Source organism: Stenella coeruleoalba, assembly GCF_951394435.1.
Source record: "Stenella coeruleoalba genome assembly, chromosome: 20".
In the NCBI taxonomy this organism is placed as follows: Eukaryota; Metazoa; Chordata; class Mammalia; order Artiodactyla; family Delphinidae; genus Stenella; species Stenella coeruleoalba.
In genome coordinates this window covers 35151257-35166159 of record NC_137166.1, presented here as the reverse complement: position 1 = coordinate 35166159, position 14903 = coordinate 35151257, and the positions used below count along the sequence as shown (strand labels likewise).

Here is a 14903-nt window from a genome sequence, read left to right as displayed (position 1 = left end):
AATAAAGTCCCCAGTCCATTACCTTGGGTCACTAAGGAAAAGGAGGGAAATGACAGTAGATAAAATTCTGCTGCCCTGGACCCCTCACAAGCTTAGAGGGGGAAAGTGGAGTTTCTAGAATCATTAGCACTAAAACAAATTTCCAAAGGGTTAGTTATCCTCAGTGATAAGATCAAATCATTTTTAATACCCTGAAAAATCTCTAGCGCTGTTTTAGGAATAAATAGCAGTTCAAAATTCTGGTAGAGAACAAATGGACTCATCCATAAAACAACAGAAACAAAATCAAGTGGAGCCAAATTACTGACCTTAAAATAATACGAAGTGTCCTTGACCTTGCCTACTTTTACTCTCACACACTGACCAGGCAAAAAATGTGCTGTCTCCTAGCCTCCCTGCAATCAAACCAGAGCAACTTGCTGACAGGTAAACTCAGACCAGTGGTCTTTTCGGACTCAGAGACAAAGGGTATACATACAATAACACCTCTCTGCGTCTGTGAAGGCCAAAGCTCTGGGGTTCGCAGATCCAAACATAGAATTAACAGATATTAAGCCTGAGAAGCCAGATGTGCAGGCTCTCAAGGGAGATTTAAACTCCTGTTTCCATAAACTTGGGAACAACTTAAAATATCTGGTTGCTTTCCATATTGTAGCAGACAGTCAACTAGAAAGAGGGCCCAAAGCAGAGAGGAGGTGGGTGATAAATACCTGATAAACACTCATGGCCATCACAGAACCAAGACAGGGCAGTGTGGGAAAAGAGTGAGAAACCTTTTGAGTTACTCAGGAAAGAATAATCCCTTTCTATAGCTTCCACTTAATAAAAATAGCCATGGAACCCTGATATAGAAAGACTAGCATGAAAAATGGTTAAAATGTAGAGGCAAGTGAAGGGACAAACCTCATCTACATGGAAAATTATCTACACAGATAAGTCAGGTGCTCTTATGCTGAAGTTTCAAACTGACAGAGGCCGAGTGTTATCTGGCCTCCATGGTGATGCCTAGCCACACACAAACAATTTCCATTTACTCATCGTTTGACTCACTCGTGGTGACAAATGGGAAAAACCAAGTAGAGATATGCATAATCAGCAGCATTAAGTAGGGTATTTTGGAATTTCTCACGGTGTGTTATAAACTGCAGACACCACACTGGACAGACAAATAAACAAGGCTTTGCAGAAACCCAGGGATGGGTGGGCCTGAATGGCTCTAAGGTGGGGTTCAAACCTATTGCTTAAGAACTCAAATTTCCTTTTTAACTACTTCCTCAACTAGCTGGGTCAAATTAGCGAGGTTTACTCAGCAGTGCCTGAGCAACTCAAGACTTAGGTATCCAATGTTGCCAAGGCCTAAAAGTTCAACCTCAGCTTCTGTGGGAAGAGGCAGGGTGTGTGATGGCTCTGGAGAGTAATATCATGGGCCCAAATCTCATATCTGCATAATCTTGGACAAGATTTTTAGGCCATATCATATTATATACATTACAGATTAATTTTTACTTCACAAAACTGGTGTGAAGATGATATTTTAAAAGATAAAGTTGAGCACCTGACACATAACAAGTGTTTGTTTTAAGCTTCCAAATATTTGGGGGCTTCCCTGGTGGTGCAGTGGATAAGAATCCGCCTGCCAATGCAGGGGACACGGGTTCGAGCCCTGATTCAGGAAGATCCCACATGCCGCGGAGCAACTAAGCCCATGCGCCACAACTACTGAGCCTGCACTCTAGAGCCCGCAAGCCACAACTACTGAGCCCGCATGCTGCAACTACTGAAGCCCGTGCGCCTGGAACCCATACTCCGTAAGAAGAGAAGCCACCGTGATGAGAAGCCAGCGCAATGCAACTAAGAGTAGCCCCGGCTCGCCGCAACTAGAGAAAGCCTGAGCGCAGCAACAAAGACCCAATGCAGCCAAAAATAAATAAAAATAAAATAAATAAATTTATTTAAAAAAACAGACTCCAAGTATTTGTTCAAATGTAATCCAAACTGATTAGTAGAATAGCAGTTGGAATAGCAATATAAATGGGTGGTGAAAAATCATTTAAACAATCCTAATCTTTCTTAGTCTTTAATTCATTGATTCATTCAAGCCATCGTCACCAATTGGCTACTATGTGCCAGGCACCATGGACCTTGGGGGTAGTTCAGGGAACAGAACAGACACGCATCGCTTCTTTTATGGAAGTTATAGTCTATCATTCACATATAATATTGAAGCAGTTGATTTAGAATAATAATTTTTTCTGACTTAAAAAAATTAAGGTGAAATTCACATAACATAAAATAATCATTTTAAAGTGAACAATTCAGTGGCATTTAGTACATTCACAATGTTGTGCAACCACCATTTATATCTTATTCCAAAACATTTCCATCACTCCAAAATAAAACCCTGTACCCATTAAAGAGTTTCTTCCCAGAATAAGAGTTAATTTTAATTACTGATGTTTTCAGATCAATCTATATCAAATTAAGTATAAGTCTGTCTTCTTAGGATAATACATCCTTTGTAAAAGAGTTGCTTTTGAGACACCTGTGTTTTCAGATCAATCTACATCAAATTAAGTATAAGTCTGTCTTCTTAGGATAATACATCCTTTGTAAAAGAGTTGCTTTTGAGACACCTGTGAATTCAAAGAAAATCGAAATCCTCTCTCAAATAATCAGCTTATGGTTTCCCTTAGTGCACTAATTCAGCGGTTTTCAAAAGAAATGGTACCGTACTGAAGGGTGTTAGGAAATATGTGACACTGTTTTGGGGTGTCACAATGGCCAGAGGGCAGTACAGGCAAAGTAGGAGGGACTAGATATGCAAAACACCCTGTCCTGGATAGCCAGTGCCACTCTAAATTCCAATAGTGACCCCTTTGAGAAATATACTAGTTACCACAAAAAGGTTTTTTAAAAGTGTCATTATCACTGCTCATTCTACCTTAATTTGCATTTCTTAGTCTTTGAACACCAATTTGGGAAATCTCTCCATACACAGAAAAATGAGAAAGGATTAATATTACTCATAATCGTGACCTAAATTTTATATCATCATTTGGCTCAAGAAATTGTAACAAGGAGGAACTACTGTGGGGCTTGGACTGTGAGCGATTGAAATTGCACTTTACATTTTTACTTAGATAATGCTATGCAGCTGTGGGTCATTTGCTGGGTTTCCCCCAAAAGAACTGCCAAAAAACAAAGTGAAATGACAATAAACAGTATTATCTGGAAATGAAGACAAGTATATTACACATTTTTACTGCCTATATTAAAACTTTAACATATGAAATGCTGGCATTTTCTTCTTTTTTTGACAGCAAAGTACAGCACCATTCAAAAAAATAAAAATCAAAAGAATCCCTGCATTTTAAAAAATAGATACTAAAATATTTATAGATGGAAATGAAATGAATTCCTTCAAAATGGGTGAAAGGCAGCAGGTGGGGGTATAGGTGAAACAATGTTTGAAATGATGAAACAAGATGGGCCATGTATGTGATGGGCACATGCGAATCCCAAATGAAACCAACATGGAATTCATCCTATTATCTTCTTGTGAATTTCTTTGAAAATTCTAACAACAACAAAAAAAATCAACAAAACAAAAAATAACGAATACATAATAAATGTGTATTTTAATAATAAAATTCACTTTATTTTTCAATTTTATCAAGTATTCCTGAAAAATCAGGGGATTAACTGATCTTTTAGAACTCCTAGGAAAGAGGTCACATAAACATTCAGCAATTCAGAAAAGTACAGCTGACCCTTGAACAACACAAGGTCTGAACTTCAAGGTCCACTTAAACGTGGATTATTTTTTCCAGTAGTAAATACTACAGTACTGTATGATCCAAGGACTCAGAACAGCTTTATGGAGGGCCGAATGGTAAAGTTATTTTGCCTGGGCAGAGGGTCGGTGCCCCCTAACCTCACATCGTTAAAGGGCCAGTTGTATTTCAACTTCATTCCATGTCAGAAGGTCCTGCCAACCTTCCATGCCCCATTTCTTGAACTGCAGCTACTTAAATGCTACACCTTGAAGACTTCTTCAAAATCAGTGGAGTAACTGGTTTTGAAAACCGGAGGGAGACTACCTAGCAGTTGTTGAAATGGCGTGATAAAGATGTCCTTTAGGACGGGGCAAAAGGCTGTAGCAAGTGAAACTCAGGAGGCCGAAACCTGCCTGATGTCAAACAGCTGGTCCACAGTGAGGTGGAGACTCTCTGACCCCCAAACTCTCCTTAGTCACTATATCCAACCGCCCCTTAGAGAACAAATCCAATCCCACACTGGAAGTATAAAATCAGAATCCTAAGAGGGTTCCAAGACAGGCTAAATGGAAACAATCATTTAACTCCTTTTACTAAAAACAAATATACAAACTTTTAGTAGGAGCAGAGGCCCATAAAGAAGCCCAAACTGAAGAATTTCCTTAGAAAGGAAATTGCTATCACTCTATCAACAAAAGTATAACAGAAGTACATCACACCTATTACCCCTGCACATACATGGCTAAAGACCTGGCATGCTGTACATAAAAAGAAAAAATCTCTTTTTTGTCTTAAGCTTCATCCTCGTATTCAAAACCTAATGGTGTTCATGGCATTAAGAACCTAAGGATTTAAAAGTCTCTTTACTGCTTATCACTGGGAAACGCAATGTGAAAAGGCAAGTTTTCTATCATTCCTTGCTCTCAGAAATACAGGTTCAGCAGAGTGAAGAAAGAGTTTATACGATGCCAGAGGGTGGAATAACAAAACTTTCCCAATCAGCTGTTTTCTTCTTTCTGTCAGGTAAGGCTATAGGTCAACTACACAGACACACAGGGTAGTTCCTACAAACACATGCAATTCTGAGACATGGCTAAGAGGCCTACTGAAAACGATAATTTGAAGAGAGTGGACTTACGTAATTGCAACATTGCTCCCATCTATAACAATGTGCTTCAAATCCGTCCTCCCTGGTTCATTTTTTAATTCCAGCTTGTAGGGCACTTTCAGAGTATCTCGAAATCTTTGAACCCCAGTAACTGAGGAATCGATGTGCTCAGAAGGTCCTGCCAACCTTGCATCAGTAACTGAAGGCAACAGTTGGGGCAGCGGCATTGGTGGAGAAAGGGGTGGACAATTTGGCTTAGACTGAGGAGAGGCACAACACCTCGAGCGGTTTTCACAGGCAGACTTCATACTATTTGGAAGCAAGGGTTCTGCTTGCTGCTGCACACCATTTTCAGGAAAAACTGGAATTCTGGGCTGGTGACTTGAAGCTCCTCTTGAAACAAAATTGACAATTTCTTTGGGACTTGAAGGGGCTAGAGAGGGCAAAAGGCCATCAGTTTCAAGGTCCGTATTACAAAGGTAGCTCTGATTTGAACTCCAGATTTCTTGTTTCTGTTCTATTGGCACTGTTCTGAAAGTATTAATTTTGCAATTTGAGGTACATGGTTTCGATTCTACTTTGAATGGTAACTGAGAAAAATTTTCTACCATATTTTGCTGTGTGTGAGTCTGTGTTTTCTTTGGAGTGGAATCTGCTGTAAGCTCATTTATGCTGCTACAAACACCTTTATTTTTGGTTCTCTTGGTCTCTGGATACACAGTACCAGGTAGAAATTCTCTGTCTTCTTGGAATCTTTTATTTTCCTTTTCAATTTCCTCCAAGAGTAATAATGGTTCAGTAGACGGCCCATACTCCCTAATGACCTTTTCTACAATTTCTTGGGAATAGCCCATGGTTTTAAAAAAGTTTACAAGGATGTTGTATTCCATTTCCTCAGTAGTGTCTTTTACATCTGGACTTAAATTTTCAGCATCAGTAGAAGAATCAGATAGGTCAATGATGACACTTCCAGCTAATGTCTTACCATCATGTAAAAGCTCTCCCTCTTGAACATTTTCCAAAGAAAACTGTTTCTTGGTATGCCTTTCTTCAGAATCAGAAAACCTCCTTTTGTGACACACTCTGTCTTTGGAAAGCGCCTCTTCATCTGGCGTTACACCATTTATTGGAACAAAAAGTACATCCTGTGAACTAGAAAAGACTGTGTCCATTTGTTTTGTAAGCTCAGAAACAGGAGTCCCAGCTTTATTTCTTGCCTCTTCCTGCAAAACAATTTCATCTCTGGAAATATTCAGCCCTGTGGCAGCATTCTGTGTAAACTCTGTTTGTTTAGAATCTCTAATTTCAATTACATCATCATCTCCTGTTTCAAATAGATTCTCCTCACCTTGGGTGAGTGCCAAAAGTTCTTTTTTCAAGGAAGTGGGTAAAATCAACAAGTCCATTGTGTAACTGTCTGCACGAGCTTCAACAAATTGTTTAAATTCCCTTTTTACCTCTGATTCTTTTTGGCTGTTGGGTAGGTTCTCATTATTCTCGAAGAGCTTTACAAACTGCTGAATGTGACTCCTAGCCATGACCACAGCTTCGGCACTTCCTCTGATGCCAAGAAGACCGATGTCGAGAATGCAGAGATCCGCACAGGTGTCCTGAATCAAGCTCTTCAGAAACAGGCTCTGTGCCCCAACAAAAATGCAGTGCATGGCCTTGGGGTAACATTCTCTTTCTTCTAGTTCGGGTTCACAGATTCCTTTAATATATTCCTGTAAGGAGAAAATAAGAAATTAGATCAATTTACAAAAGCTCCTTACAGCACATTACTATGTTACACATGAAATTACCAATATCAAGCTGCACAAAAGTCAAAAAGCATGCTAACATCCTTGGAAAAAATACCACGTTTTAACTGAAATATTTAAAATAACAGATGTAAGTCACTTAATTGTTTTCAGGGAACTGAAAACTTTGCATCTAAGTCTAAAAGGTAGGTATGTATAACATTTTCAATAGTGTATCTTGCAATGTGATCTTAGGAGTTTGCCCAGCTGCACAGTGGACAATGACAAGACTGGATTTATTTATGTCTATAAAGAATAAACATCTTTGCTTGTTACTAGTCATTTATTACTACTATGACATAATTAAGAGAGAAGATAATCAAATCAAATGATTTACTCTAGAACAAACCTTGACTTTTGTTTTGCTACTATTGTTTCCAAATGAAACAGACTGATTTTTTTGAAGGCATTTAATAACAAGATCAGTTTAACAAAAAAATTCTTCTAGCTGGCTGGAACAATGTATATACCCTATATACTTTTACATCTGTTTTCCAAGAAGACCAGACTATTTAAATGTAGATCTAAATATAAAGAACCACAGAATGCTGAATAGTACTGCCTTTCTCAGATATAAAGCTACGGTTTCCAGTGAAATTTGATATTGAAAGAGGCCTGAACCAGGTAAAAAAGGGAACTGGGTTCTTAAGCAATTAGGTTGCCACTGGAGGCTGAAGTGTGAATCAAGTAAAGGTGCAAAAAGCACTCCCACAAACAATGGAGCATACTTGTTAATAACCTGGGCACTGGAGCCAGTTCCTAGGCTCAAATTCCAGCCATGCAACTGGTGACCTTGCTCAAGTTACCTAACCCTTCTGAGCCCAGTTTCTGCCAACAGTGAAAGAGAGAGAGGCTAGTGCAATCTCAGGTGTTTTGAGGAAATTCAAAGAAATAATAAATGTAAAGTTCTGACAATAGTGTCTCACACGTGCTTACTAAATAATAAACACTGTTACTTCAAATTATCAGTGAGAGCTTTCTGGACAGACATCTGTAAGAAATGAGCCTGGCGATATCTGATCTATACCTTACACTAAAATCAGAATGGCGTTATCCAAAATGGTGCTATTTTAAAAAGTTCAACCTGTGCAACCGGTTACAATGAGGCTTTACAAACTTGCACGTACTATGTACACTTGCTGTTATAATGGCCACATGTCCTCCACTAGAATTTATATACAAATGTGTACATATTCCTTGTTTACACATGAACTACAAGATTCCTACAAGGAGATGGAACACGAGAAATACAAGGAAAACATCAAGGGGAAAAGCTCAACCCACGCACTATAATAATGTTCAGTCATGAATTCTTTACTCTCTCATGTTCTTTTGGATAAACGTGGAATATCTATGGGCTTGGTGGTATGAATGAATCCTTTGTCAAGTAAGTGGCTTGCAAATATTTTCCCCTTATCTATAGTTTGTCTTTTCATCCTCTTTTGTGACAGAAAAAGTTTTTGATTTTAAGGAAGCCCATTTTTGGTTTTTTCTTCATCAAGACTTAGGTCCCAAAGATTTCTCGTGTGTTAGCATCTAAAAGTTTCACATTTAAATCTATAATCCATTTTGAGTTCATTTTTGTTATCAAATGTGAGGCTTTGTTCGAGGTTCATTTTTTGCTTATGGATATCTAGTTGCTCTAGCATCATTTCCTGAAAAGACTATCTTTTCTCTATTGAACTGCTTTTGCCTGTTTGTCAAAAATCAGTTGGCCAAACTTGTGTGGGTCTATATCTGGGTTTCCTATTCTGTCCCATCAACTTATGAATTTATCCCTTCACCAATACCAGTCTTGACTATTATAATTATCTAATGTCTTAAAATTGGACAATGATTGCTCCCACTTTATTCTTCTTTTAAAAATTATTTTTAGCTATTCTAGTTTCTTTGCCTTTCCAAATCAAATTTTAGCATAATCTTATTTAGCAATTATGTTAAACTTGCACATTGATTTGAGGACAAGTGACATCTGCTGACTCTTCTGATGCATGAACATGGTATGTTTCTCCAGTTCTCCAGATCTCTGCTTTCTTTCATCACTGTTTTATAGTTTTGAGTCCTATACACATTTTATGAGGTTTACGCCCAAGTATTTCATTTTTTTGAGCAACTGAACATGGCACTGCATTTTAATTTTGGTTCTTATGTGTTCATTGCTAATAAATAGAAATACAATTGATTTTTGTATATTGGTCATATATCCTGTGACCCTGCTGATCATATTTCTAATTCTAGGATTTTTTTCTTCTAGATACCCTGGGATTTTCTATGCAGACAATTATGTCATTTCCTTTTGGTTTTTTTTCTGATCTATATGCCTTTTACTTTCTTGCCTTATTGTACTGGTAGAACTTCCAGCACTGTGCTGAAAAGCAGTGGTGAGAGCTGACATGCTTGCTTTCGTTCAGTCTTTGGAGAAAACATTCAATCTTTCACCATTAAGTTAAACTTTTTGTAGATATTCTTCATCAAATTAAGGAAGTTACCCTATATTCCTACTTTTCTAGGAGCATGAACATGAAACATGAGTGTTGAAACTTGTTAAATGCCTTACTAAATCAACTGATGTAATCATGTTATGATTTCACTTCTTCAGCCTGTTCGTATGATAGATTACATTAACTGATTTTTCAATATTTAACCAGCCTTCTATCCCTGGAATAATCACCGCTTGGTCATGATGTATAATTTTTTTATACATTGATGGATTCTATTTGCTATATTTTGTACTGCCTTGTCTGGTTTTAGCATCGGGAAAATACTGATTACGAATGAATATAGGAGTGTTCTCTGCCCTTGTATTTTCTAGAAGAGATTGTGCAGAATTGGTGTTAACTCTTTTAAACACTTTGTAGACTTCTCCAGTGAAACAGCTTGGCTCAGCAATTTCTTTCTTGAGAATTTTTTTTTTAGTATTTATTTATTTGGCTGTGCCGAGTCTCAGTTGCAGCACATAGGGTCTTTATTGTCGCACGCAGGAGCTTCATTGCAGCATGCGGAATCTAGTTTCCCCGACCAGGGATCGAACCCAGGCCCCCTGCATTGGGAGCGCAAAGTCTTAACCACTGGATGACCAGGGAAGTCCCTTTTATGAGAATTTTATTTTTTTTAACATCTTTATTGGAGTATAACTGCTTTACAATGTTGTGTTAGTTTCTGCTGTATAACAAAGTGAACCAGCTATATGTATACATATATCCCCATATCCCTTCCCTCTTGCGTCTCCCTCCCACCCTCCCTATCCCCCACCGCCATCTAGGTGGTCACAAAACATTGAGCTGATCTCCCTGTGCTATGAGGCTGCTTCCCACTAGCCATCTATTTTACATTTGGTAGTGTATATATCTCAAAGCTACTCTCTCACTTTGTCCCAGCTTACCCTTCCCCCTCCCCGTGTCCTCAAGTCCATTCCCTGCATCTGCATCTTTATTCCTGTCCTGCCCCTAGGTTCTTCAGAACCATTTTTTTAAAAAGATTCCATATATATGTGTTAGCATACAGTATTTGTTGTTCTCTTTCTGACTTACTTCACTCTGTATGACAGTCGCTCGGTCCATCCACCTCACTACAAATAACTCAATTTCATTTCTTTTTATGGCTAAGTAATATTCCATTGTATATATGTGCCACATCTTCTTTATCTATTCATCTGTCAATGGACACTTAGGTTGCTTCCATGTCCTGGCTATTCTAAATAGTGCTGCAATGATCATTGTGGTACACGACTCTTTTTGAATTATGGTTTTCTTAGGGTATATGCCCAGTAGTGGCACTGCTGGGTCATATGGTAGTTCTATTTTTACTTTTTTTTTTTTTTTTTTTTTTTTTTTGCGGTATGCGGGCCTCTCACTGTTGTGGCCTCTCCCGTTGCGGAGCACAGGCTCCGGACGCGCAGGCTCAGCAGCCATGGCTCACGGGCCCAGCCACTCCGCGGCATGTGGGATCCTCCCGGACCGGGGCACAAACCCGTGTCCCCTGCATTGGCAGGCGGACTCTCAACCACTGCGCCACCAGGGAAGCCCCCTATTTTTACTTTTTTAAGGAACCTCCATACTGTTCTCCAAAGTGGCTGTATCAATCTACATTACCCTCTCCAGCATTTATTGTTTGTAGATTTTTTGATGATGGACATTCTGACCGGTGTGAGATGATACCTCATTGTAGTTTTGATTTGCCTTTCTCTAATGATTAGTGATGCTGAGCATCCTTTCATGTGTTTATTGGCTATCTGTATGTCTTCTTTGAAGAAATGTCTATTTAGGTCTTCCGCCCATTTTTGGATTGAGTTGTTTGTTTTTTTGATATTGAGGTGCATGAGCTGCTTGTATATTTTGGAGATTAATCCTTTGTCAGTTGCTTCGTTTGTAAACATTTTCTCCCACTCTGAGGGTTGCCTTTTTGTCTTGTTTATGGTTTCCTTTGCTGTGCAAAAGCTTTTAAGTTTCGTTAGGTCCCATTTGTTTATTTTTGTTTTTATTTCAATTTCTCTAGGAGGTGAGTCAAAAAGGATCTTGCTGTGATTTGAGAATTTTAAAATTATTAATTCAATTTCCCTAACAGCTGTAGGTCTTATTCAAATTATCTATTTCATATTGGGTAAGTTATGGTAGTCTCCACTTTTTGAGGAATTGGCTAATTTCATCTAAGTTGTCAAATTTACGTGTGTAAAGTTGTAGGATTTCCTTATCTTTTTGATGTCTGCAGGGTCTGTAGTTGATATCCTGATTATTAGTAATTTATGTCTTCTTCAGTGTTGCTGAAGTTTGTCAATTTCACTGAATTTTTTCCCTAAAGAACAAGCTTGTTGTTTCATCGAGTTTATTATTTCTGTATTTTCAACTTCACTGACCTCTGCTCTTTATTTCCTTCCCCTTGCTTACTTTGAGTTTATTTTACTCATCTTTTTCTAGTTCCTAGAGGTGAAAGCTTAGATTATTGATTTGAGACTTTTCTTCTTTTTTAATGTAATATGTGTTATAAATTTCTCTTTCAGGGGACTTCCCTGGTGGCGCAGTGGTTAGGAATCCACCTGCCAATGCAGGGGACAGGGGTTCAATCCCTGGTCCGGGAAGATCCCACATGCCACGGAGCAACTTAGCCCGTTCGCCACAACTACTGAGCCTGCGCTTTAGAGCCCGCAAGCCACAACCACTGAGCCCGTGTACCACAACTACTGAAGCCCATGTGCCTAGAGCCCGTGCTCTGCAACAAAGAGAAGCCACCGCAATAAGAAGCCCACGCACCAAAACGAAAAGTAGCCCCTGCTCACCGCAACTAGAGAAAAGCCCATGCGCAGCAACGAAGACCCAATGCAGCCAAAAATAAATAAATAAATATATATTTTAAATTTAAAAATATTTCTCTTTCATCACTGCTTTAGCTACATCTCACAAATTTTAATATATATTATTTTCATTTTCCTTCAGCTCAATGTATTTTAAAATTTCTCTTCAAATTATCTAACATTCAGAGGTCTGTTGTTGAGTTTCCAAGTATTTGGATATTTTCTTGTTATCTTTCTGTTACTGATTTCTAGTTTGATTCCTTTGTGGTCAGAGAACACACTCTATATGATTTCAGTTCTTTTGAATTTGTTGAGATTCGTTTTATGCCCAGGTTATAATCTATCATGATATACATTCCGTGGGCATTGAAAAGAATGTGTATTCTGCTGTTGCTGGGCAGAGTGTTCTGTAAACATCAATTAGAACCTGGTTGGTTGGCGGTGTTGAGTTCTCTTATATCCTTGCGGATTTTCTGTCTCATGGTTCTATCAACTGTTGAGAGAAACATGTTGAAGCCTCCAACTATTACTGTAGGTATGTCAATTTCTCCTTTCAGTTCTACCAGTTTTTGTTTTAACTATTTTGCAGCTCTATTATTAGGAATATACACATTTAGCAATGTTATGTCTTTTCAGTAAATTGACCCTCTCTTTGCTCTGAAGGCTATTTTGTCTGACAGTAATATTGCCACTCCAAGCTTCCTTTTGGTTAATGTTTACACAGTATATTTTCCCCTCCTTTTAATTTTAACTTACCTGTATCATTATATTTGAAATAAGTCTCTTGAAGACAACACACAGTTTGGTTGTTTTTTAAATCCATTCTGATAATCTCTTTTAAATTGGTGTGTTTAGACTGTTTAATTTCAATGAAAGTATCAGTAAGTTTGGATTTAAGTCTACCATTTGTTTGTTTTCTGCCTGTTCCCTATTTTTAATTCCTTTTTTCCCTATCTGGACTTCTTGTGCATTATGCAAACATTTTTTAGTATTACAATGTAATTTATTGCATTTTTTACTGTATCTCTTTATGTAGTTTTTAAAGTAGTCATGCAATCAATTACATATTTAATTTTCACAGTCCACTTAAAATCAGTAGTCTATCACTTCAATAGGAATGTATAAACCTTACCACCCATACTATTCGTGTTTTTTATTTTCTATATCTTATGATGCTTTGACATCTTGGGAGGCCTTTCAGACCTGGGGAGAGACTCACCCGCCCAGCTAGCTAATTCCTAGGAGTTGTGGCCAGCCTGCTTACAGCATGCCTTTCGAGTACAGTGCTGTGCCCCCACCCCTTCTCCTTATCTAATTCACAAATCAAGTCCTGTATCAAGCCAGGACCAGGTACCAAACAACTAAGGGCATCCCCTATGCCCCAAAGCTGGCAGGGATTATCCAAACTAGCCAATCCTAAACTGTTTACCCTGCTATGCCTTTCCCCTTACTCCTGCTTCTGCCTCCTGCCAAAAACCTGATGGCCCTGCAAGGTGAGGCATGCCCTCTTGTCTTGGGAAATGTTAAGTAATCAAACTCTTCTTTCAATGGCATTGACTTCTCCGTGCCATCACTCAGTCATCTCCATAATTTAAACTCCTGTGGGTATAAATTTTAGAACACCACCATCATATGGGTTCCTTTACCCTCAGTCTCTACCCTCCCTGCTCTCTCTTGTATGTTACAGCTATCTCATCAATTCCACGTACATACATTTGAAATCCTATCAGATGATGTCATAAATTTTACTTTCAACCATTAACTCACTTTAAAGAACTCAACAGGAGAAAGTAATCTATTGTATTTACCCAGATATAGTATATCATTTCTGTCTGAAGAACTTCCTTCAGCAATTCTTTTCCAGCAGGCTACTGGCAATGATTTTAGTGTTTTCTTCAACCGAGAATGCTTTATCATGCTTTATTTCACTTTCATTTCACTTGACAGAAAATTCTTGGTTAAAAGTCCTTTTCTTTCACCACTTAAATAATATTGTGTCACTTCTCTGGTCTCCATGGTTTCTGATGAGAAATCTGTACTCACTGTAGTTGCTGTTCCCTGAACTGTGTTTTTGTCTTGATACTTTCATGATTTTTAATGTGTCTTCAGTTTTCAGCAGTGTGGTTATGACATGCTTGGTGTGGAATTCTTTGAGTTTATTATGCTTGAGTTCACAGTTTCTTGAATCATTATGTTTACATCTTCTGCCAAACTTGGGAAGTCTTCAGCTATTATTTCTCCAAATATTTTGTTTAGCACCACACTTTCTCCTCTACTCACCTTGTTCAGATTAGATAACTTCCATTGTTCTATCTTCAAGTTCACTGACTACTCCGTCATCTCCATTTAAAAACTGAGTTCAGGGACTTCCCTGATGGTCCAGTGGTAAACAATCTGCCTTCCAGTGCAGCGGATTCGGGTTCGAGCCCTCGTCAGGGAACTAAGATCCCACGTGCCACAGGGCAACTAAGCCCTCGCGCCACAACTACTAAGCTCGCACGCCTTAACTAGAGAGCCTGCATGTTGCAAACTACAGAGCCCACGCACCACAAATACAGAGCCCACACACTCTAGAGCCTGCACGCCACAACTAGAGAAGAGAAAACCTGCACTCCACAACTAGAGAGAAACCCGTGTGCCACAACGAAGAGCCCTCACGCTGCAATGAAAGATCCTGTGTGCTGCAACTAAGACCTCACGCAGCCAAAAATTAATTAATCTTTAAAAAAATAAAAACTGAGTTCATCCAGAGAGGTGTTATTTAGGTTACTGTAGTTTTCAGTTCTAACCTTTCCATTTGGTTCTTCTTTATGTCTTCTATTTCTTTGCTGAAACTTTCTCTTTTACTATTAGCTTTAAGAGTACTTGTGATTGCTTGTTGGAGCATTTTTATAATACATGTCTTAAATTCTTTGTTAAATAATTCCAACACC

The 14903-nt window shown here is 38.5% G+C and overlaps 1 protein-coding gene across 1 annotated transcript in view; it reads right to left on the bottom strand.

The window, feature by feature from the left end:
• The window catches only part of N4BP1 (NEDD4 binding protein 1), a 48194-nt gene that overhangs the window by 14694 nt on the left and 18597 nt on the right, over positions 1-14903 (bottom strand). Inside the window, exon 2 of the mRNA XM_079907204.1 lies at positions 4915-6608. Coding sequence (XP_079763330.1) covers positions 4915-6608 — 1694 coding nt within the window. The remainder of the gene's footprint in view (positions 1-4914; positions 6609-14903) is intronic.